This window comes from Osmerus eperlanus, chromosome 15, assembly GCF_963692335.1.
Source record: "Osmerus eperlanus chromosome 15, fOsmEpe2.1, whole genome shotgun sequence".
Taxonomy (NCBI): Eukaryota; Metazoa; Chordata; class Actinopteri; order Osmeriformes; family Osmeridae; genus Osmerus; species Osmerus eperlanus.
Window position 1 is genome coordinate 5,141,053 of NC_085032.1, and position 20,488 is coordinate 5,161,540.

Consider the following 20,488-nt stretch of genomic DNA (forward strand, 5'->3'; position numbering starts at 1 on the left):
CAGCTTTGATTTGAGCTGAAATGGTTAGAAACCTGACAGTGGAAGTGTTCAGGAGCACAGTTGGCTTCTACCAATACAGTATGTGTTACATTCACTTACCACAATGACACACACACACATCTGACCATTCTTGTGCTTGGTAGAGCACAGCTTCCAGCACACTTGGTCACACCATGGAAATATGACAGCTACAGCCTATTCTGTAGTTTTATATTCCTTGTCATTCATAGGCATAAAGTACTACACATTCTGTCCTCAATTCAAACCATTATTTAAAGTGTAAACAAACAAATGCATTTTTTTTGTTAATAACCACAATGTTCTTAAAATTAGAATGTAATTTAGAATTTTATTAGGGCGGATGAAAACAATAAAATATAAATAACATTTATTTAATGATTGTTTCATAGGAAAATACTTTATTTTGTTACTTTCATGTCTGTATTTTCATTATAAACAAACCAAGCTTTAAAAATGATCCAGGTGCTTTGCATCCATTCTCAAATTAAGCTTTGGCAAATAAGAGCAGTTGTCACACATAACAACGGCATGACACCAAATAATTTTAAACAAATGCTATATAATGAACTATTGCACTTAACACCACATAGAATACTTCCCATGGTTTAGCATTCATTGTAAACTAAGGAAATAAAGAGCAGTTTTGTAAACACTGTCATGAAAACTACAACCCCCAGACTACTACAGTATATTGTACTTCTTCTTACAAATACTCACAAGATGTCTGATTGGTCAAACCTGCAACACTAATATGTACCCCACCCCTCTCTATCTCTTTCCCAGGGGTTTATCTATCACACTTACCCTTCACATTGCGCACTAAAATGGCCCAGCTCAGAAAACTAGAAAAAGTGAGAGACAGAATTCCAAGTAAAGCAAAGTAAGGTGGTAGGGGGTGAGGGCATGCTGAGCGGTGACAAACATGGAGGGGCCTCATTGTGTCAGGGTGGGGCTGGGTCTCCCCCTGTGTGTGCCGGGGGAAGTGACTCAGCAACGTTTGTTCTTCAGTATGTTGAGGCCCTTCTGGTTCTTGGCCTTGAATGCCATGACAAAATGGTGTGGGGCGATCTTCCCGCGCCCGTCCTCGTCCACTGTGCCCATGAAGATGTAGTTCAAGCCTAGTGAGGTCACACAGAAAAAGCCTGAATGCAGTGGCGGAACGGCAGAGACATTCAGGAGGGCCACACATCAGCTTCACCTCACAGGACCTCGTTATTCTACATATATGTCTATATGCGCTGATATAAACATATACCACAGGTTCGTTTGGAATGTATCGACCAGGGGTGTTCAATCCTGGTCCTCGGGGTCCGCTGTCCTGTATGTTCTAGATGTTTCCCTGCTCCAACATACTTGATTCAAATGAATGGTTGGTGTCAGGCTTCCACAGAGCTTGATAACGGCCCTTCATTTGATCAGGTGTGTTGGAGCAGTGGATGCACGCATGTTGAATGCATGTGTTGGTGTACATAATATATATCGACCCGTATCTCACCAAGAGAAAAAGTGTCGGGCCATGTTCATTTGTGTCATCGTGTTGTGCCACTTACCTCGAACGTTGGGGTCAAGCTTATTCAGATATGAGCTCGAAGGCAACGGCCATGGAGGCAAACTCAGAGCCAAAGGCAACATTTAACAGTCTGCTGAACACACAGCTGGACAGGCTGGCTTTCATTCAGAATACCTCATAACCTTCCACACGCTGAAGCCATGAAGGGGTTTCCAACTCGGCTAATCTTCCAAAATAGAACTTGACAGAGTGAAACTCCAGCCTGGCTCAGGTGGGGGCTTGTCCTGCTCACCTCGTCTGATGAAGGGGCATTTCTTGCAGAGGATAATGATCTTGGTGCTCATGGTCTTGCCAGCTTGCTGGATGGTTAGGTTTCCTTCTTTGTACACGTTGATGATGGAGATGGTGGCGAACATGCTGCCTCCTCGCATCACCGCCGTGATGACCGTTCCCGATATCACTGTCACACACACACGACACACAGAGGTTTGTTTTTCTTTCCTAGTGGGGCCCGACCATTCACTCCCATTCAGAATTGTATTATCTCTAACCACTAAGCCCTAACCTCTAACCCCTAACCCTAACCTTAATTCTTCATGTAATTTTAACCCTAAACCTAAAAAAAACATTTGAAGGTGGAAAGGTGCCCCACAAGGTCAAGTTATTTCATTCTTTACTATACTTGTGAGGACATTTGCTTCCCACAAGAGTATTTGAACAAGAGCACACAGACACACACACACACACACACAGACAACGTTAGCAATGGTGCACCATTCGCCAGCGAATGTTTTGATTTCTTATCTGGAAACGAAGAGAACTATCAAATCAGCATGTGTATCCCAGGGTATTATATTCATGTGCACTGCACCCACTTCACTCTGCCATTCGTATGCATTTTCTTTACACATACCTCACAGTAGGGTTAAAAGAGGAGGGTGTGTATAAAAATAATGCAATGGAATGTGTCCTTTTGCTGGGTTTTCAGGTCCAGTTATTTCATTTACATGTGTGATGTAACACCTTGAGCCGGTTACGTGAGCAGACTGCATTTCACGAGCCGTTTTTTCCAGTCCTGCCTCGTCCGCCAAACTTCCCTGACAGGACCTCCTCTCTCCAAATGCAAATCTACGTCGACTCCTTTTGAAAATGTCAACTAAATACCTGTTTGATTTTGTGAACACCTCCCCCAAAAAACTGCTCAGAAATGGTCTCCAGGGTAACAGGCCTCCATGGGTGCAGGGTGTGTTTGTGTGTGTGTGTGTGTGTGTGTGTGGGGGGGGGGGGGGTGACTGAATCAACACTTTCATTTGGCTACAAGTTAGCTCCAATCAGTGAGGCTGTGACTATGTGTTTACTTGAGGAAGGTTAGCGTGCTCCTTCCAGACACAGTCAAATAATCTTTTGAGACGAGCCATGAAACAACCCAGACAGCCATAGATAGCGTGCCATGAGAGTACCATGAAAACATGCTCTCTTTAGAAATAGAGGTTTTTATTTGCGATAGGGAAATACTAATTTCCAGCCCCCAAATCTGATTGGACGTAAAGCTTGAATATTCCATTTCTTAATCATCTTTGAATAAAAGCACAGGTCGGCAGGATCTTGTTTGTAGTGAAAGTCAGTGGAAAATGTCAGTGTCTGAAAGAGAAGACATGCATGTGATAGTAACAGCAGCACACTAAACATGCCGGTCTTGTCTTACCAAAGTTGCTGGAACAATAGTTGTTCTCAAGGGTCCCCTGCCTTTTGCATTTCTGCTGACAAAGAGCTACGGAGTACTTGAGGGCTAAGGGAGACAAAAAAAGAGATAACAGTTATTTATTTTTACTGCCAGTGATGCAAGCTAACCAATTCAAGACATTTTTTTATTGGTGTTCCCCTTTCCCACAGACAGTCTAAATCCAAGAGGAATGTTCTAGTTCTAGTTAACATCTGGTTTTAAGCTTAAGGGGGTACTATTACCCTCAGAGAAAATAAGAAAGAAAGAGACAAGAAATACAACCACAGTCTTATCCAAATGTTATTCCTACCGGTAGAGAGCGAAACACTTTGAATATAGGTCAGTTAGAGTCAGTCATCACAGGATGACATCATAGTGGGGGGTGCCAGAATAGCTCTCTGTGTAGATTAGGTATCATGAGTTCTGGCTTCTGTTAGGGGAAAACTTAAAAGGCAATGGGAATGTTGGTGAGTGTGCTTAATGTCTGTGCACGTGTGTGTGTAAGCTCACGTGAAGACGAGAGTGTGTGGGCCAGCACAAACAACGATACGAGCATTCCTTTCAAATCCGAACATATGTGTGCAAAATAAATACGCCCAAGTGTGCACATTTGCATGAGGGTTGTCAGAGTCCAAAGTATAGAGAAGACAATCCATCTTTTTCTATCGAAAAAAAAAGGTTCTCCCTTTCCACATGCAGCACACATCACTCATCTGTATCTCACTGCCCGGATCTGAATAAAGAAGTTGTCTTTGTTCTCCCAGGGAAGCCCTCAACTACAGGCCACGTCTGAGGCAGGAGCCTGGTCCTACTTACAGTATTTATGGGGGAAGAGAGGATAAGGTTTATCCCACATGCTGGCACCAGGATCAGAGACTATAGCAAGACTACACAAAGCCTTGACTATATCTCTAGACGAAACCACCAGATCCCACTGACCAACGTGTAGCTTGAAGGAACATGGAAGGGACCAAAACATGTGTTCATGCGATTAGTTAAAGAGCAAACGCTTGGAGTGCAATTGATAGAATTGATTCAATTACCCAGTTTGCCCGGCAGTAACCTAGAAACAGCCCCAAAAGTACTCCTTCAACACACCACGTGGTAAATCAAACACACCTGCAAGCATGTATTGGACTGTGAGTGGTACCTACGTATGGGTCTGCTGGTGGGGGGTAGGGTGGTGGTGGTCGGCGGTATCGTGGTGGTGGGGAACCTCTTGGGTCGGAACTTGTAGTGGCCGATAAATCCGTCCGCTGTTAGACTGAGGTCTGAGAGGAACTGGATTAGGAGCTGGTTCCCCTCTGAGAACACTGGACTGAGGAAAGTTAGGAAGAGTGGGGGGGGGGGGGGGGGTAGTGAGAAAGGGAGGAGGGCTTGCAGGATATGACATCATGTGATACCCTAGTTCATTGAAACCGGTCAACAAACAGGTATTTCGACCTACTCTGGAGGGCTGTCCCCGCAGAACTTCCCAATCCTCTTGGCGTCGTTGATCTCGGCCCCGTTGAAGATCGCCACGTAGTCGTAGCGGCAATAGTTATCTCTTTCCACGTCGAACTTCTCAAACTTCACCTCTATGATCTGCATTGACGGAAACAAGTAGCACAGTTATACAACCCACAAATGGACCACCACCAAAGTCACAACCAGCAATGTACTGCTCTGGTCCACAGTTCAACAGTGAAGTAGAGACTGTGAGGACGACTAATGGCTCTGAACTAACTCACCTGGTTCTTTGGTGCCACTATGTGCCAAGAACAGGTCACACCAGCTGGGTAGTCCTTCTCTGGCCAGTTGGGGGTCTTAAAGGACCCTGAAGGTTTGTCCAATCGACCCCCACAATACTGGTCTCCTATTGGATGATAAGTCAAACAACATAACTGTTTTGGTTCTCTGTATACTTATCTATGCTACAGTATGTCAATCATTTAAACCCAACTGGATTCATTTCTGCAGTTTATGTTCAACATGTACTGTATTCCATGGGAAAAAGAGGAATGCTGTGAATGCATAACATCATTCCAGGATAAGAACCGTGCTTGCTTTAATCAGCAGTTTCTCATTCGCCCTTCTTGTTCACCCCATATGATTAGTAGCTCAAGGAAACACTCATCTCTGTCTGGTCCCCTGCAATGTGCTGCTAAAAGGGAGTCCACATGTTTGCTATCAGAGATCTGAGAGAGATCAAGCCGTACAAGCTGTTTGCACTGTTGAGGGTCTGGAGTTCTCTCTCATGAACCACCACTGTTACTCCCTCAGTAGCAGGCTGTCTCAGCACTCCTGCTCTCGTTTTCACAGGCAACTCCAATATACCACAGCGACTAAAATAGACATTTAACAAATGGAGGAGGGCAAAGTTTCAACAACTCGCGTGGATAGTATGGTAACAGTCCACATACTGCCATCTGTTGTGTTAGACCGGGCAGCCTAGCTAGCAGACACAGCCCATTATATCTGTCAACTAGGAGGGTACTGATAAGAGGTGGCTGCACAGGCACCCAGCCATTAAAATTCCTCAAAGCCAGTAGAGGAGACATTTCTACGCCAAGAAGAAGAAGGAGGCAGGGGGACTGTTTCAGTCAGACTAGGATGGCAGCAGTCCTGTCCCTCACAGCGATTCTAATAAACAAAAATGTCTGTGAGAAATTCCACGTCATACTGTGAAATGTGTAGAGATGTTCCTTTTTTCCTATCCAGCCCTCCGAGCAAGATTTAAATCAACAGTTGCCAGACGAGAAAAAGGGCCCCTCAAAAAATCAATTATTTTTCAACAAGCAAAAACAAAAAAAGATATACTCGTCCTCTCGTGTACAGCACGTGTATCCTTTGTGTGTGACTCATCAGGCAAGCGTTTTACAACACTTCATGTCCGGACATTTATCTCTGTCTCTTCATTGTGACAAGCGGCGACCTCAGAGGGTGTGACCTCGCGCTTTAGGGGTTTGTTAATTAGCTCATGAAATCCTGACCACCTGCCCTCACACACACACACACTCCACGACTTGTATCAAATGTCTGTTTACGATCTGGAGTCAGGACCCAGACTTGGCCCCTCAGGCTCAGCTTAGCACGCATGGCTGGAGATTAGCAGACATGACTGCAACCCTGTACTGCATCCTTTATTTCACCAGAGGACCAAACAACATTGAGGTAACCAATTAAACCCAGTGAAGTACCCTTTCCAGTGTGTGGCACCAGCTTGAACCCCTACCTCTCTCATGTGGCTGGGCAGCAGAGTAAACGGCCAGGAAGCCACTTCCAGCTGTGTTGGCATCAGACACCATCTGGATGAGCATCTTGTTTTCCGTGGAGACCAGCGCACCGGGCCTGAACGTGCCACAGAAGCGCCCCAAGCGCTGGCCGCTAACATGGCCGCTGTACACATCGACGTAGTCGTAGCGACACAGGTTGTCGCTTTCCAGGTCGATAAAGCGGAAGGAGAGGACCACGACTTTACCCTCAGGGACCTGTGGAGACATAACGCTCACACAGTGATACATATTTGAACCAAGGCTTCATTAGGTTTTAACAGTATTAAAGTGTTAACAGTATGATGTTGACATAGCACTTAACTCTTAACGCTAAGAAGCTCTTAGGCATCTACGATTTCACCTACTTCATTCTAGCCATAACACTAGGCAGGTGGCCAGCTGAAAAAGTGATCAAGGCTTGAGAAACAGCCTGAGGGGTGTTCTGTCGCGACAATCCAAATACCAACAATTCATTTTCTTAAGGTTTGATAATGAATGTCTTTGCGGCTATTGCAGACTATATTATCAATGTGGGATTTAAACATGTAGAATGACAGATTATGTATTGCCTAGGTAGCCTGGGTATTAAAGAAAAGTTTGTCATACCGTTATTCTCCAGACACATTTGGTATTTGGGGGGTACACCCCAGGGTAACCCTGGCTACCAATAACCCCTGAATCTCCAGTTAGGTTTCCACCGCATGTGAACGTCGGTCTGAAAAGAAAGAACAAATATTTTAGATTCTCCCTGGTGAGAAGTTTCATAACCCAGAACGGAATCTTAATTATATTTGACTCTCTCAGCAATGCACCAGTCAATGCGTCTTGATTGGAAGCCTAGAGCGCAGACTGCAGATTCATTCAAAACAAAACTCTACCGTTTCATCCCTGAGTAACCGATCCTGTATACCACCTTTGCACTTTCATTCTGTAAAGGCTTTTGAAAAATACACAGAGTTCAAAGACATGAATAAAGTACATTTGGCTACATGTACCTCCTTTGTGACTGCGCGCAGACCTCAGTCAAAAACACTACACCCCATGCGCAAAAAATACTGCATATTCTCCACATTGTCGGGTTAATGGACCGGGCACTTCGCCTGTTTTCGCCCCGTGGCACGAATGGCATTGTATTCAGTAGCTCAAACGGTGAGGAAAAGTACCCAGAAGTTCCTGGAGGGAGTTTCTCTGACTGCAAGCTGGAGCAGATGAATATAGCGTTTGTTCTGCGTAGCAGAAGGGAGGGGAGCAATAGGCAGCTGCCTTTTTCCAAAAACTGGGATAAAAGACGCGCTGGAAGTAGGGGAAGTGGGTACTCCTGCTTCCCTGAGTTTATGAGATACAATGAAATGGAAATATTCACTTCACTAACCAATAAATATTCAAGAAAATGATTTAATGGCACTATAGTCTGTTTATTGCCTATAGCCTATATAGGCTACCTGCGTGGCACAACTATACGGTTATTATTATTTTTCTCAGCCTAAGGTGTAGTAGCCTACTGTTACATTAAGTCGTGCCTATATTTTGACAAACACAAAAATGTGAGTTACGGTCATATTTACAGGAGAAAATGAAACATTAAAATGATAGACAGACTGACAGATGTTCAGACAGACAGACAGACAGACAGACAGACAGACAGACAGACGTTCAGAAGGTCGATCAAAGAAGAATGACACTTTTATTGATAATGATAATGCTTCCTCTAAAGATAGCCTATATAATGATATGGCCTACCTACATTTGAAAGTGGTGGCCTATTCTAGGCAGTAATTAGGCTACTTATAATTATAGATGGGGTGTCTTGAACCATCCCACTAATATTGTATTCTTTTTCATTTAGAATACTGTTTTGAGAAAAAAACGTTTTGTTCGGTAGCTTATTGTGGGACGATGAAAATGCACGTAAATAAACGTAAACCATGCCAGTGTAGCGATCCTGACGTCATCAAGGCGTGGTGCCACAAGTGGAGCCTTTTGCGAGTGCGCCAGGATCAGTGTGAAAATCTCAAATATTGTAATTTTCTATTGTGATATTTTGTGATTCTAATTATCTTATGATAAGAAACAGTTTGTAATCTGATTTAGTGTCTGTAAATATATGTTTGGGGACTTTTGTTTATGACTGTCCCACTTTGACATGCTGTCCCACATTATCTGATCATTCCAAGTGAAGAAGAAAGCCATGCTTGCTTCTATTATAAAACATGAAACATGCCCACACATAGAATACAATAAAATAATCATCAATGGTGGAAGTAAAAATATGTACACACTGAGAGAATGGCACCCTCTGGTGGACTACAAGAGGAATAAACTCACAGACTGTATATTTGTCGCCCTACTGCATCAATTGACTTTTTCAATTTTCAGTCCTATTAGTACCATATCATTATTGAAATATAATAATCATTATCTTCAAGAAATACACAAATAAGTGTTATTACATGAATGGTTAACACGTTAGATATTTTGTATACGTATAGGCATTAGATGTTCGAATATCAAGCAAAATAAATTAAATATAATGATCATAATTTATATCGGTGTTTGATTATTATCGACTACATTTACTTTATCCAAGAATCGGCAATCGATTATAACCTTTTCAAAGGAACGGAGATGGCGGACGGAACGCCTGGTGGATCTCAAAAAGCCAGCGCAAAGGTTAATTTATTTGTACTAAACTCGTATGATATATTTACTGTTAAATGTTGTTCAGCGTGATAAATACTGTTGTATTTTAACAGTCTTGATAGCTCAAGTATTGCTTCTGTATTGCTCTGCACGTGCAAGATTGCAGTGTGGAGTGCAGCCTAAACACTTTGCTAGGCTAGGCTAACTAGGCTAGCTACCAGACGACGTAAGTCAACCCGATGTCTTAGTTAGGCCTTGCTAGCTAGCACTAGTTAGCTAAACGAGCGGACCACCATGGCATATACAGTTAGCACTAGTTCAATAATGACGGGTACGGGTATTATACTGGTTGGCTAGCGTTCAACATTATTATCAATCTGTGCCGACATTTTTAGGAAGTCGGTGTCACCTTGGTCACTGGCGATGTTGCCACCATCAGCCCACTAGCTATACTAGCCTGGTGCTAGCTAGGGCTGCTACAATCACAAGTCTATATTGTTTGCCGCCTTGAGCGTGTAGGCAAGCCCTCCGGCTCAGGCCTGCTAGACAGGGAACTGTCTAGCAAGGTGGAGTGCTCTCGAGGTTCTGTCACATTACTGTTAACCTAACTGTACTAAAAGTACAGCTTGCTAATTGTGAAGTTATCACGGAGACGATATCACTGGAGAGCTAGATAGACTAATTGTAAAGACCTTTTTGTGTCATACAAAGTCTAGTTTGCTCTTTAGCTGTGTACAGACGTTGTAAAAATCAGCAATGGTAACTTGTTAGTTGTCGTTGCAAACCGGTGTACTCTTAACGAATGGCTGCAAATAATTGTAATCTCTTGTAACTGGTTAGGTATTGTGTAGTTCAGCATGGTGTACCGCACGTTAAAGTATCAGATTCTCTAATGTTTTTTGTTTACATCTTTAGGCGCTGCTTGAGAGCAAGCTGAAATCATTCAGCATCGGGAAAATGGCCGTGGCCAAGAGGACCCTTAGCAAAAAAGAGCAAGATGAGATCAAAAAGAAGGTAATGTCTGACCATACAATTTCACTTGACAGCCATTTGCTGTATTTATTGTTCACATATGTACATGACCTAACTGATAAGGGTATATGTTTGGTTAATACACTGAAATAAAGGGTATATGTGTGGTTAATGTTTCTGTTTCTATGCAGGAGGATGAACGGGCAGCCGCAGAGATTTATGAGGAGTTTCTGGCTGCATTTGAAGGAGGAGACGGAAAGGTCAAAGCCTTTGTTCGAGGTGGAATTGCAAATGCATCTAAAGGTAAATCGACATCTTTCAAATAAAGAGTCAAAAGTTTGGCACATGCAAGGCTGCGCAATACTCGATACTACATGACTTAAAGGGCCACCCATGCCTATGTCTTTAATCTAATCTGTGTCTTCCCCGTATGTCTCCTACATTTCCTTTCACAGAGGAGGCTGCCGCTGATGATAAGAAGGGCAAATTGTACAAACCCAAGTCCCGCTTTGAAGCCAAAAGCTTCTTGCCTTTAGAGACCCCTCCGCAGTTTTTAGCGATAGACAAAAGACACGTACCGGTATGTATCAGTGGGGTGAGCGTTTTTACTGGTTTGAACTTTCTCAGATGTCCCCAGGAAATCCTTAAACTGTCCTTAACAACTTGGCACCCCCCCCCCCCCCCCCCTTGTCCCGCCCCGGTTGTCATTTTTAGAGTGTGAAGAAACCAACTGAAAAAGAAAAGAAGAAAAGTAACCTGGAGCTCTTCAAGGAAGAACTGAAACAGTAAGCGTCGCTTTCCCCCCGACAGCCTCCTCCATCCAACCTGGTGTGCTTCTCGGCGGGGTTGCCCTCGGTTGCGTAACGGTCCCCGTCTTGTCTCGCAGGATTCAGGAGGAGAGGGACGAGAGGCACAAGAACAAAGGGCGAGTCAGCCGTTTCGAACCCCTGTCCGGCGCTGACAGCAGGCGCTCGTGTAAGTCCTACGTGTGACCCCCCCCCCCCCCCCCCCCCGCCGCAAGTTTAGCTTTCTCCTTGAGCTTAAGTTTCTCCTGCGCCTCGATCCTGCCTCTTCTGTACTCACAACCCCCCCCCACCACACACACTCACCCCCAACCCTGACGTACCCTTCCTTGGATTAGAAAACAACGTTCACACTGCTTTTCTGCTTCTTTTAGCGGATGGTTCTTCACGAAGAAACCGTCCGTCCAGTGGTAATTTTGACTCACTACAGTGGCATGCTTTGATAATATCTTCATCTGGCTAAGCGTGTGCGTGGCTCCATGCAGACTGTGTACAAAAGGCCCCTTTTTCTCCCCTTCCGCTCCACAGTTCTGGACGAGTCAGCCCCCGGCTCACACGACGTAGGAGACCCCTCAACAACAAACCTGTACCTGGGGAACATCAACCCGCAGGTAACTTTGCAGCCCCTTTATGAAAGATGGCACCAAAAGTCACAAGCGCCATAACATTGATCTTTAGGCCTGAGGTAATCAAGATATGCATTTATGTATTTTGCAGTAACCCTGCTAATTACACTAGCAACATTAAACATTGACAGAAAACCTTTTTTTTCTGCAAGCAAAGGAATAAAGATGCCTTCAGGACATCACAATACGTCAATATATTACGGTTCTAAAGCAAGGCTCTCATTCTGTTGGCAGATGAACGAGGAGATGCTGTGCCAGGAGTTTGGCCGCTACGGCCCCCTGGCCAGCGTGAAGATAATGTGGCCCAGGACGGACGAGGAGAGGGCCCGGGAGAGGAACTGTGGCTTTGTGGCCTTCATGAGTCGACGAGACGCCGAGAGGGCGCTGAAGAACCTCAACGGTAGGCCAAAAGGCCCACGGTCACGCCACAGCACTGTGTCTTGACGGTGGTTCTCAACCCTGGTCTTCAGGGACCCCTCCTGTCCTGCATGTTCTAGATGTTTCCCTGCTCCAACATGCCTGATTTAAACGAAGGGGTCGTTACCAGGCGTCTGCTGAGATAGATAACGACCCAGTCATTGGAATTAGGTGTGTTGGAAGAGGGAAACATGCAGGACAGTGGATCACTGAGGACCAGGGTTGAGAGCCGCTGCTTTAGAACTAGATGGGACCGATCCAATATCGGATCGGATGCTGATCCTAACGCCATTGTTCTCGTCGGAGATCGGACTGACGGCGCTGATCCCAAAGCACGTGCATTTCTCTGCATTTATTTGCTCTTTAATAAGTGCTGTGTGGTTAATATATATATATTTTTAACTATGTATCGGAATTAGTATCGGTATCTGCAGGTTTGTATCGGGATCGGAATTGAAAAACCGTGGATCCGGTGCACCTTTATTTAGAACATGTCTGCCCCTGTCTGCTGTTCATTAGAGAGGAGGGTCAGCTTGGAGAAGTGCTCCGAAATGTAGCCAGGCCAGGTGTCAGACATCAGAATTGTGGCGTTCACGATGGGCATAAACGAATCCCCTCGTAAGACGGTTGGTCAACTGGCTTTTCCTCCCTCCCTCCCAGGCAAGATGATTATGAACTTTGAGATGAAGCTGGGCTGGGGCAAGGGCGTGCCCATCCCCCCCCACCCCATCTACATCCCCCCTTCCATGATGGAACACACGCTGCCCCCGCCCCCCTCCGGCCTGCCCTTCAACGCCCAGCCCCGCGAGAGGCTGAAGAACCCCAACGCCGCCCTCCTCCCCCCGCCCAAAAACAAGGAGGAGTTCGACAAGGTAACTTCCATCCCGTCAGCTCTCCTCGTTTTTGAATCATTCTGCTGGGAGGGGATTTAGGCCTAGTACTGTCCTGGTCCTAGCTGGTCCTAGTTTTCTAGTCCTGCTTTTCTAGGCTTTCGGTAGAATAGAGTGGCATTTTCAAAGGAGGGGGTGGAAGGAGAGGATAAAAGATGGACGTTTTTCAGTTGGTAGAACCAAGGTGTTTAGGAGTATTAAAATGGTAAGTGTTTGGAAGTTAGACATGTTTATATGCAGTGCTAGCGTGCCATTTTAGTCAAACTCATAGCAGTAAAGGAAAGTTGTTCTTTTTCTATGCAGTTTTCAAAAACAAAATGCATTTTCTATATCAATATTTATATATATTTTTGCACCTGTTGCCTTTTAACAATACTCACATATTCTATGTTTATTATCTGATGTGACTTCATATACAGACTCTGTCGCAAGCCATAGTCAAAGTGGTTATCCCAACAGAAAGGTACATGTTTTTCCTTTTTTAATTGGTGTAAAAACGTAGAAAAACATCCCATTAGAATGAACCCAAAACGTCCTGATCAATTGGATCACTGCATGCTACAGGGGGGTCGTTCAGTGTGGGTGAGCAATAGTCGAGGCAGGTGCCCTCTGTGTCCTACAGGCTTCCTGTTAGCTCAAATACCAACGCCACCCATAGAACTGACTCATGTTATGCTCTAGAAGTATGTTGGTCATTTTCACACTTAATCTAAGTCTGTCCAACAAACATCATGTCATAGCAGTTAGTTGTAGTTTAGGCGCTGTCATAGCAATCGATTGACCTAGAATCACCACATAGCGTACATGTTACCTCACCATACCATCAAGCTACATATTTTGATGATTAGGTGACATACTTAACATGCCCATATGCACACCGCGCAGGCTTTTAATAGGCCCTTCCTTGCCTCCCCTGACTATTGCTCATCTAGACTGCCCCGCCCCCCCATGGCCTCTGTCACCCAATCAGGGGCTCAGGTCAAACCTAGCCCCCTGGGCTGAGAAATCCAAACCCTGCCCCCCCAATATTAGTCTCTATGACCTTTGACATTGGCCTTGGTGAGCAGCACAAGTTGAACTGTCTACGGCAGCGAGGGACCCTGCAAAGCATCATGGGATGGATTGGGAAAGTATACAGAATTTTACCCCCGCCATTGGTACGATCAGCTCCAGTGCTACCAAGTAAATGTGATCTGTGTTGTCCAATGAAAGACAAACTGTTTTGTTGGCCACTTTAGGCTAATACTATCAGTCCACTAGATGATGTTCCCCCTTATCCTGTCTCTTCTCACAACTTTTCATTAGACAACCAATTTACATTGAATTCCTTCTTACCAGTTTGGTTAGAAGTCCCTATGTTTTTGGCATTTAGCCTATTTAGGCCAACAATCCTATACTGCTTTGGTTCTTCAGTTAAGTCAGGAGTTGGAGGGGAATTGCAGAGGCACTGTATTGGTCGATGTTGTCTGCCAATCTAGTGTCTATCCAATCCCCTCTCCTGTTACAGCCTATCCTGTTCAGTTCTACTATCCTCCCTATTCCATTATATCTCAACTTAGTTGTGTAAATAAAGTAGGGAAAACATTTCAGTTTAGGCAAATCCATTTTCGATTCCTCGGCATTAAAGTGCACAATTGTGTATTATTTAGTAGCCCTTCCGCTGTCATAAGTTTTTATTTGCTGTATTACACATTCCTGTTTTGTGAAGGGTGTTTAGGCCTGCAGCTGTAGGGAAGGCTAGCACACACACAGAATTTGGAAGAAGGGTTGGCCACTCTGAATCCGTGTGCTTTAACTGTGTTTTTCTTATAGGAATTTGCTCTCTCTCATCCACCGAATGATCGAGTTTGTGGTGCGTGAAGGCCCCATGTTCGAAGCCATGATAATGAACCGAGAGCTCAACAACCCCATGTACAGGTGTGTGTGTGCGCTACAAACGTTTTTATTCAACGGGCTGCTTCATGTTTGACATATTGGACTAACGGTTGTGTTCTCTGTCGACCAGGTTTCTTTTTGAGAACCAGAGCCCAGCACACGTGTACTACCGGTGGAAACTCTACTCCATACTTCAGGTCGGACATACAAGACATACCATAATGCTACTCAAATTATAGTTGGGCATACGCAGGGTTGAATTATATACTGGATAGGCTTGATAGAGATATGCTGCCACGATGAACTTAACCATTGAAGACTGAAAATGATGCTTTTGCCGAGTCTGAAAACAGTCTTAAACTCGCCTCTCCAGGGAGAAGCGCCGACAAAATGGCGGACGGACGAGTTCCGCATGTTCAAGAACGGCTCGCTGTGGCGGCCCCCTCCTCTCAACCCCTACCTGCACGGCAACTTCGAGGAGGGAGAGGAGGAGGAGGAAGATGAGGAGCCTGGCAAGAAGGGCTGCCTGAAGGAAGAGTATGTTCCTGTCTTACTTGGGGCTCACACAGTGGAAACTGTTCCCCAGTTACCTTAGTAACTGGGGAACAGTCAGGGACATTTGTGAAACTGGACCAAATTTACACTCAGGCCTACCTTCATGTGGAAACATCTGTTTGTAGGCTAGCAGTATACTAGCACTGTACTTTAGGATGTTGTTTAGAATATACACAAGCAGAAAAGGTCAAGGAAATAGTTTTAAGTCATGACAGTTCATTGGCTCAAAAGGTGTGTGTGAACCCAGATTTATAGCGAGGCCAGCGTTTTGCTGTGGTTCAGTGCCGTGGCTAAGTTTTGATCGAGTTGTTGTGCTGTGACTCAGTGCTGTAGCCAAGGTTTTTGCTGTGGCTCAGTGCTGTAGCCAAGGTTTTTGCTGTGGCTCAGTGCTGTAGCCAAGGTTTTTGCTGTGGCTCAGTGCTGTAGCCAAGGTTTTTGCTGTGACTCAGTGCTGTAGCCAAGGTTTTTGCTGTGGCTCAGTGCTGTAGCCAAGGTTTTTGCTGTGGCTCAGTGCTGTAGCCAAGGTTTTTGCTGTGGCTCAGTGCTGTAGCCAAGGTTTTTGCTGTGGCTCAGTGCTGTAGCCAAGGTTTGACCACACATCCCCCCCCCCCAGGGAGCGTGACAAGCTGGAGGAGCTGCTCCGAGGCCTGAGCCCCAGGAAGGGGGACGTGGCCGAGGCCATGCTGTTCTGCCTCAGCCACGCCGAGGCTGCCGAGGAGATCGTGGAGTGCATCACCGAGTCCCTCTCCATCCTCAAGACCCCCCTCCCCAAAAAGGCAAGAGCCCCCTCGCGCCGGAACCCCGACGAGTCCACACGTGTCGTTCCTGCATGGCCACAGCTGTGACACCTTTCTCCCTCCTCTTCCCGCGTTTCAGATCGCTCGCTTGTACCTCGTCTCCGACGTGCTGTACAACTCGTCCGCCAAAGTCGCCAACGCTTCGTACTACAGGAAGTAGTAAGTTGTTGTTTTTTCCGCGGCCGTCGGTTTGTCGGGCCGCCAGGCGTGACCAGCGGGGGGGCGCTCCTCTCCAGAGTCGCGTCGCCGTGTGTTTGAGCCCGTCTTCCTTGTCTTCCAGCTTCGAAACCAAGCTCTGCCAGATCTTCTCCGACCTCAACGCCACATACAGGACGATACAGGGCCACCTCCAGTCGGAAAACTTCAAGGTACGATGATTTTGTTTCTATGAACACAACCCCCCCCCCCCACACACACACACGCGCACACGCACACAATTGTCTTTCCTTTTAAAATTCTAATCTTAATTCTAATTCCCTCCCATGTTCCTTCCCCCAGCAACGGGTGATGTCGTGTTTCCGGGCGTGGGAGGACTGGGCTGTGTACCCGGACCCCTTCCTCATCAAGCTGCAGAACATCTTCCTGGGGCTGGTCAACTTGTCCAAGGAGGACAAGGAGGTCGCCCCCCTCACCCTGGCTGCTGTTATAGAGGTGAGCAGGTGCCCTGCTCTCATCTCCCCCAACCCCCTCTTTCTCTTCCTAATATTAGGAAATCCTCCTCCACATGCTAGAAAACCCTGCGTTAGCTAGCGATAGTTGAATACAGGTGTTGTTATACATGTAGGTGAACAAAATGCGCAAGGTAGTACATATTGAGATGTACACGGGCACAGTGAGAAATTTAGTTTTTCGGCACAGATATATTTTTTAAATATAGTCAGATGGCTTAGCGGTTAGGGAATCGGGCTATTAATCAGAAGGTTACCGGTTCGATTCCCGGCCGTGCAAAATGACGTTGTGTCCTTGGGCAAGGCACTTCACCCTACTTGCCTCGGGGGGAATGTCCCTGTACTTACTGTAAGTCGCTCTGGATAAGGGCGTCTGCTAAATGACTAAATGTAAATAATGACAAAACGTCACGCCAGGCCACCGTGGGAAATGTATTCCACGGCTGCCGACGCCCTCTTCTCACTGCCTAACTGAAACCTCTGTCCCTCCAGACGGCAGCCCTGGAGCGCTCCCCGGCCCTGGCCCTGGCCCCGGCCCTGCCCGAGCCGGCCGAGGACATCGACGGGGCGCCCATCGGAGAGGACATGGACGGGGCTCCCCTGGAGGACGTGGACGGCATGCCCATCGACGGGGCCGTGATGGACGGTGCCCCCCTGGACGGGGCCCCTCTGGAGGACCTGGACGGAGTTCCGATCAAGGCCCCGGAGGAGGATCTGGACGGGGTGCCCTGTGAGTGGTCCAGCTTAGCTAGGAGGCCAGAGAGAAGACTTTTGTGTACAGATGTACACTTTGTCTGTATGGATAAAACTGGGATGTATTGGGCATGGGTTTGAATCCATCCTGGACCCTTCGTTGCATGTCATCCTCTCTCTCTCCCCCTGCCTTTCCTGTCACACTTAACTTAAAAACGGTCCCAATAAATCATAAAAAAAAAAAAGCAACAAAACAAAAGCAAACAGTTTACCTGAAAACCATGCGAGGGCTTGATGAGGCCAAGGGGGGGCTGTTTGAACCCCGCGTCGGGGACGTGGTGTCATAACGGCGTCTCTCTCCTCGTCCTGCAGTGGAGCACGCAGCGGCGAAAGCAGCCGCCTTCAAAGTGGCTCCTTCCAAGTGGGAAGCGGTGGACGAAGCGGAGCTGCAGGCCCAAGGTAGGAGCAGGGGGCCAGGAGCCTCGGGCACGCTCTACCCGTTTCTGCTGACGCACACTCCAGGTGTCCTTCTTCACTGACGTGGTGTTTGTTTGTCCCTTTCCTGTTCAGCGGTGACCACCTCAAAATGGGAGGTATTCGAGCAGCCGGAAGAGAACAAGTGAGTTGGAATTCTCTTAACCATCCAGATACGTTTTTATGAAACTGATATAATATCTATCTCTCGCTCTCTCTCTATATATCTATCTCTATATCTCTCTCTCTCTATACATATCTCTCTCTCTCTCTCTATATATATATATATATATATTCTAATGCCCAGTAATGAATTATTATGACAGTTGAGTCAACTGGGGTTCATCAATGTAGTAGTTGCAGTAGGAAGAACCTTTACCTGTGAGCCCTACCAACCAAGAACCACACTGTCAAATTTCAAATTGACCAAAAAGAAAACCAGGACAATGTGCTTGTGAGTGAATGTTCATGCACTAACCCTGGTCTGCTTCCTGGTAGGGACGAGGTGGACAGCGATGACGACGACAGGAGTCCATGCTCCGAGGACCCCCACAGCTACTCCAACCCCGTCAGGGAGGAGCCGGCGGACAGCAAGGTCAAGCAGTCCGGCCTGAACGAGGAGAAACGCTCCAAGCTCAGGGAGATCGAGGTGACCAGCCTGAGGCCTGCCACCTTCAACACTGGCTCAGTCTTTAGCTTCACTGATCTTTGTGATGAGACAATTGTGTTCTTATGTCCGTGTGTCAGGGACACACAGTACACGCACAGTAGCCCGAAAAACATTTACCTTCATTGATAAGATGATGCTGTTTTCATGTGGAGAGAGAGAGAGGCCCTAAACCTTCTTCTTTCATAATGTATTGGTTCCAAATGTTCTTTTTATGAAATAATGTTGTTTTTCTCCTTGGCAGGTGAAGGTGATGAAGTTCCAGGATGAGCTTGAGTCCGGGAAGAGGCCCAAGAAGTCTGGCCAGTCTCTCCAGGAGCAGGTGGAGCACTACAGAGACAAGCTGCTGCAGAAGGTAGGGAGGCACGACCAGGCACGACCACCACGACCACAGCCTCTCCTGGGCTCAGTGGACTTCAAATGAAGAATAATATTTGTAATGAGCCTTTCAGGGTTTCACGGTGCTTAACAGTACAGTAAAAAGATTACAATCTTAAGACTCAAATACATTTTTTTTTTTTTTTTTTTGTAGGACAAGGAAAAGGAGAAACTTGAACGGGAGAAAGAGCGAGAGAAAAAGGAAAAGGAAAAAGTCGAGGCCCGCACAAAAGAGGTGAAGAAGGAGAAAGAGGAATCCACGCCCACCAGGAAAGAGAGGTACTTTGCTCTCGACGCCGTCACGAAACGTCGCTGCCACGCCACGCTCGTTTTCTGCGTCGGTAACTCACCCTCCGATGTCTCCGCTAGGCGCCCGTCGCCCGCGGTCGCCAGGAAACGGCGCCACAGCGGCTCGCCCAGCCCGGCACGGAGCAGCGGGCGCCGGGCGCGCTCGCCGTCGCCGCGCTCCGAGAGGTCCGAGCGCTCCGAGAGGTCCGAGCGCTCGTACCCCAAGGACGCGTCGCGCTCCGCCCACAAAGACTCTCCTCGCTCCGTCACCAAGAAATCATCCAAAAGGTCAGTCCCTCACACAGAGAGAGAGAGAGACTAACTTTTTCCTCCCCCCGCTCCAAAAAAATCGAAATATAATAATTGTATTCTTGACTGCAGGGGAGAAAAGTATTAGATGTTTATTTTTTTTGTTTGATGAAATATTATTGCCGCATGCTAGCCAGTACAGAGGAACGTGTAGTAGTGCAAGCCAGCTGCAGGTGCTAAATCCCCCCCCCTGCTCCCTCTCAGGTCCCCCTCGTCACCCCGGACACCCAAACGCTCCCGGAGGTCCCGCTCTCGGACGCCCAAGAAGTCGGCCAAGAAGTCCCGCTCCAAATCCCGCTCCCCACACCGCTCCCACAAGAAGTCCAAGAAAAGCAAACACTGACACACACACTCCCCCGCCCCCCGTGTCCCCCCCCCCCTCTCTGCTGTGATGTATAAAAGGACTGGGAGTGGCAGTTGGGTGTCTCTCTGCCTGAATGTTGTTGTACAGATGAGGAAAAATGGTTATGCACGTGTTGCCACGGCAATTGGGCCACCGTTTTTGTTTTATATTGTAAAAATAAGATTGTGTGTGTCTCTCTCTCTCTTCTCCCCCCTTCCCTCATTCCCTGCCCACCCAATGGGATTCATCCTCGTGGTAGACCACACCTGTACCGAGTGTGACAATGACGTAGTCTTATTTTCATGCCGTCTCATTTTTCTTTTTTTGTAGTTCACATTAAAAGGATTCATAATAACTGGGTGTTTATTGAAAAGCTGGATATAGGGAGACATTGTAGGAACTTACTGCTTTACTTCCTAAAGAGATTATGCTTTAACTTATGTACGAGTTATATTGGAGGGTAATGTATTATTGTTTGGCAACAGACAATTTGTACACATACACTGACATTACAGTACAACATTTCTTAGAAATTAGTGCAATTTGTAATTCAACATTACAATTTCAAACAACAGTTATTCCACT

At 46.5% G+C, this 20,488-nt stretch overlaps 2 protein-coding genes across 4 annotated transcripts; one reads left to right on the forward strand and one right to left on the reverse strand.

Moving 5' to 3' along the window:
- Positions 1-335: 335 nt before the first annotated feature.
- On the reverse strand, positions 336-7,784 carry pcolce2b (procollagen C-endopeptidase enhancer 2b). Its single transcript, XM_062479534.1, has 9 exons — positions 7,504-7,784; positions 7,115-7,223; positions 6,469-6,724; positions 4,985-5,109; positions 4,702-4,838; positions 4,409-4,572; positions 3,237-3,320; positions 1,824-1,991; positions 336-1,139 (listed from the first exon to the last, which is right to left on the reverse strand). Exons 1-9 carry the CDS (start codon positions 7,635-7,637, stop codon positions 1,009-1,011), a joined length of 1,308 nt encoding a protein of 435 aa, XP_062335518.1. The 5' UTR covers positions 7,638-7,784; the 3' UTR covers positions 336-1,008.
- A 1,313-nt stretch (positions 7,785-9,097) lies between these two features.
- Positions 9,098-20,465, forward strand: u2surp (U2 snRNP-associated SURP domain containing). Of its 3 annotated transcripts, XM_062479824.1 has the most exons (26): positions 9,098-9,178; positions 10,064-10,162; positions 10,312-10,423; positions 10,576-10,700; positions 10,835-10,905; positions 11,007-11,095; positions 11,298-11,333; positions 11,452-11,534; positions 11,784-11,949; positions 12,627-12,838; positions 13,276-13,319; positions 14,669-14,773; positions 14,862-14,928; positions 15,105-15,268; positions 15,900-16,062; positions 16,163-16,242; positions 16,364-16,451; positions 16,582-16,734; positions 17,244-17,481; positions 17,817-17,903; positions 18,015-18,063; positions 18,417-18,567; positions 18,830-18,940; positions 19,118-19,242; positions 19,333-19,539; positions 19,765-20,465. In XM_062479824.1, exons 1-26 carry the CDS (start codon positions 9,134-9,136, stop codon positions 19,901-19,903), a joined length of 3,009 nt encoding a protein of 1,002 aa, XP_062335808.1. In that variant the 5' UTR covers positions 9,098-9,133; the 3' UTR covers positions 19,904-20,465. The 3 variants fall into 3 exon arrangements, with proteins under 3 accessions (XP_062335808.1, XP_062335809.1, XP_062335810.1); XM_062479825.1 differs by lacking the exon at positions 11,298-11,333; XM_062479826.1 differs by lacking the exons at positions 9,098-9,178; positions 10,064-10,162; positions 10,312-10,423; ... (5 more) ...; positions 11,784-11,949; positions 13,276-13,319 and having other exon boundaries at positions 12,699-12,838.
- The last annotated feature ends 23 nt before the right edge of the window (positions 20,466-20,488 follow it).

What these genes read in the sequence shown, in the direction of transcription:
- pcolce2b (XM_062479534.1), bottom strand. Translation starts at nt 7,637, where the DNA reads ATGCCATTCGTGCCACGGGGCGAAAACAGGCGAAGTGCCCGGTCCATT. An exon ending in TGCGCGCAGTCACAAAGGAG is followed by an intron (nt 7,224 to 7,503) that starts GTACATGTAGCC and finishes CTTTCTTTTCAG; the next exon opens with ACCGACGTTCACATGCGGTG. An exon ending in AATGTGTCTGGAGAATAACG is followed by an intron (nt 6,725 to 7,114) that starts GTATGACAAACT and finishes ATGTCTCCACAG; the next exon opens with GTCCCTGAGGGTAAAGTCGT.
- u2surp (XM_062479824.1), top strand. Translation starts at nt 9,134, where the DNA reads ATGGCGGACGGAACGCCTGGTGGATCTCAAAAAGCCAGCGCAAAG. An exon ending in GTGGTTATCCCAACAGAAAG is followed by an intron (nt 13,320 to 14,668) that starts GTACATGTTTTT and finishes TTTTTCTTATAG; the next exon opens with GAATTTGCTCTCTCTCATCC. An exon ending in AGCGGAGCTGCAGGCCCAAG is followed by an intron (nt 17,904 to 18,014) that starts GTAGGAGCAGGG and finishes TTTCCTGTTCAG; the next exon opens with CGGTGACCACCTCAAAATGG.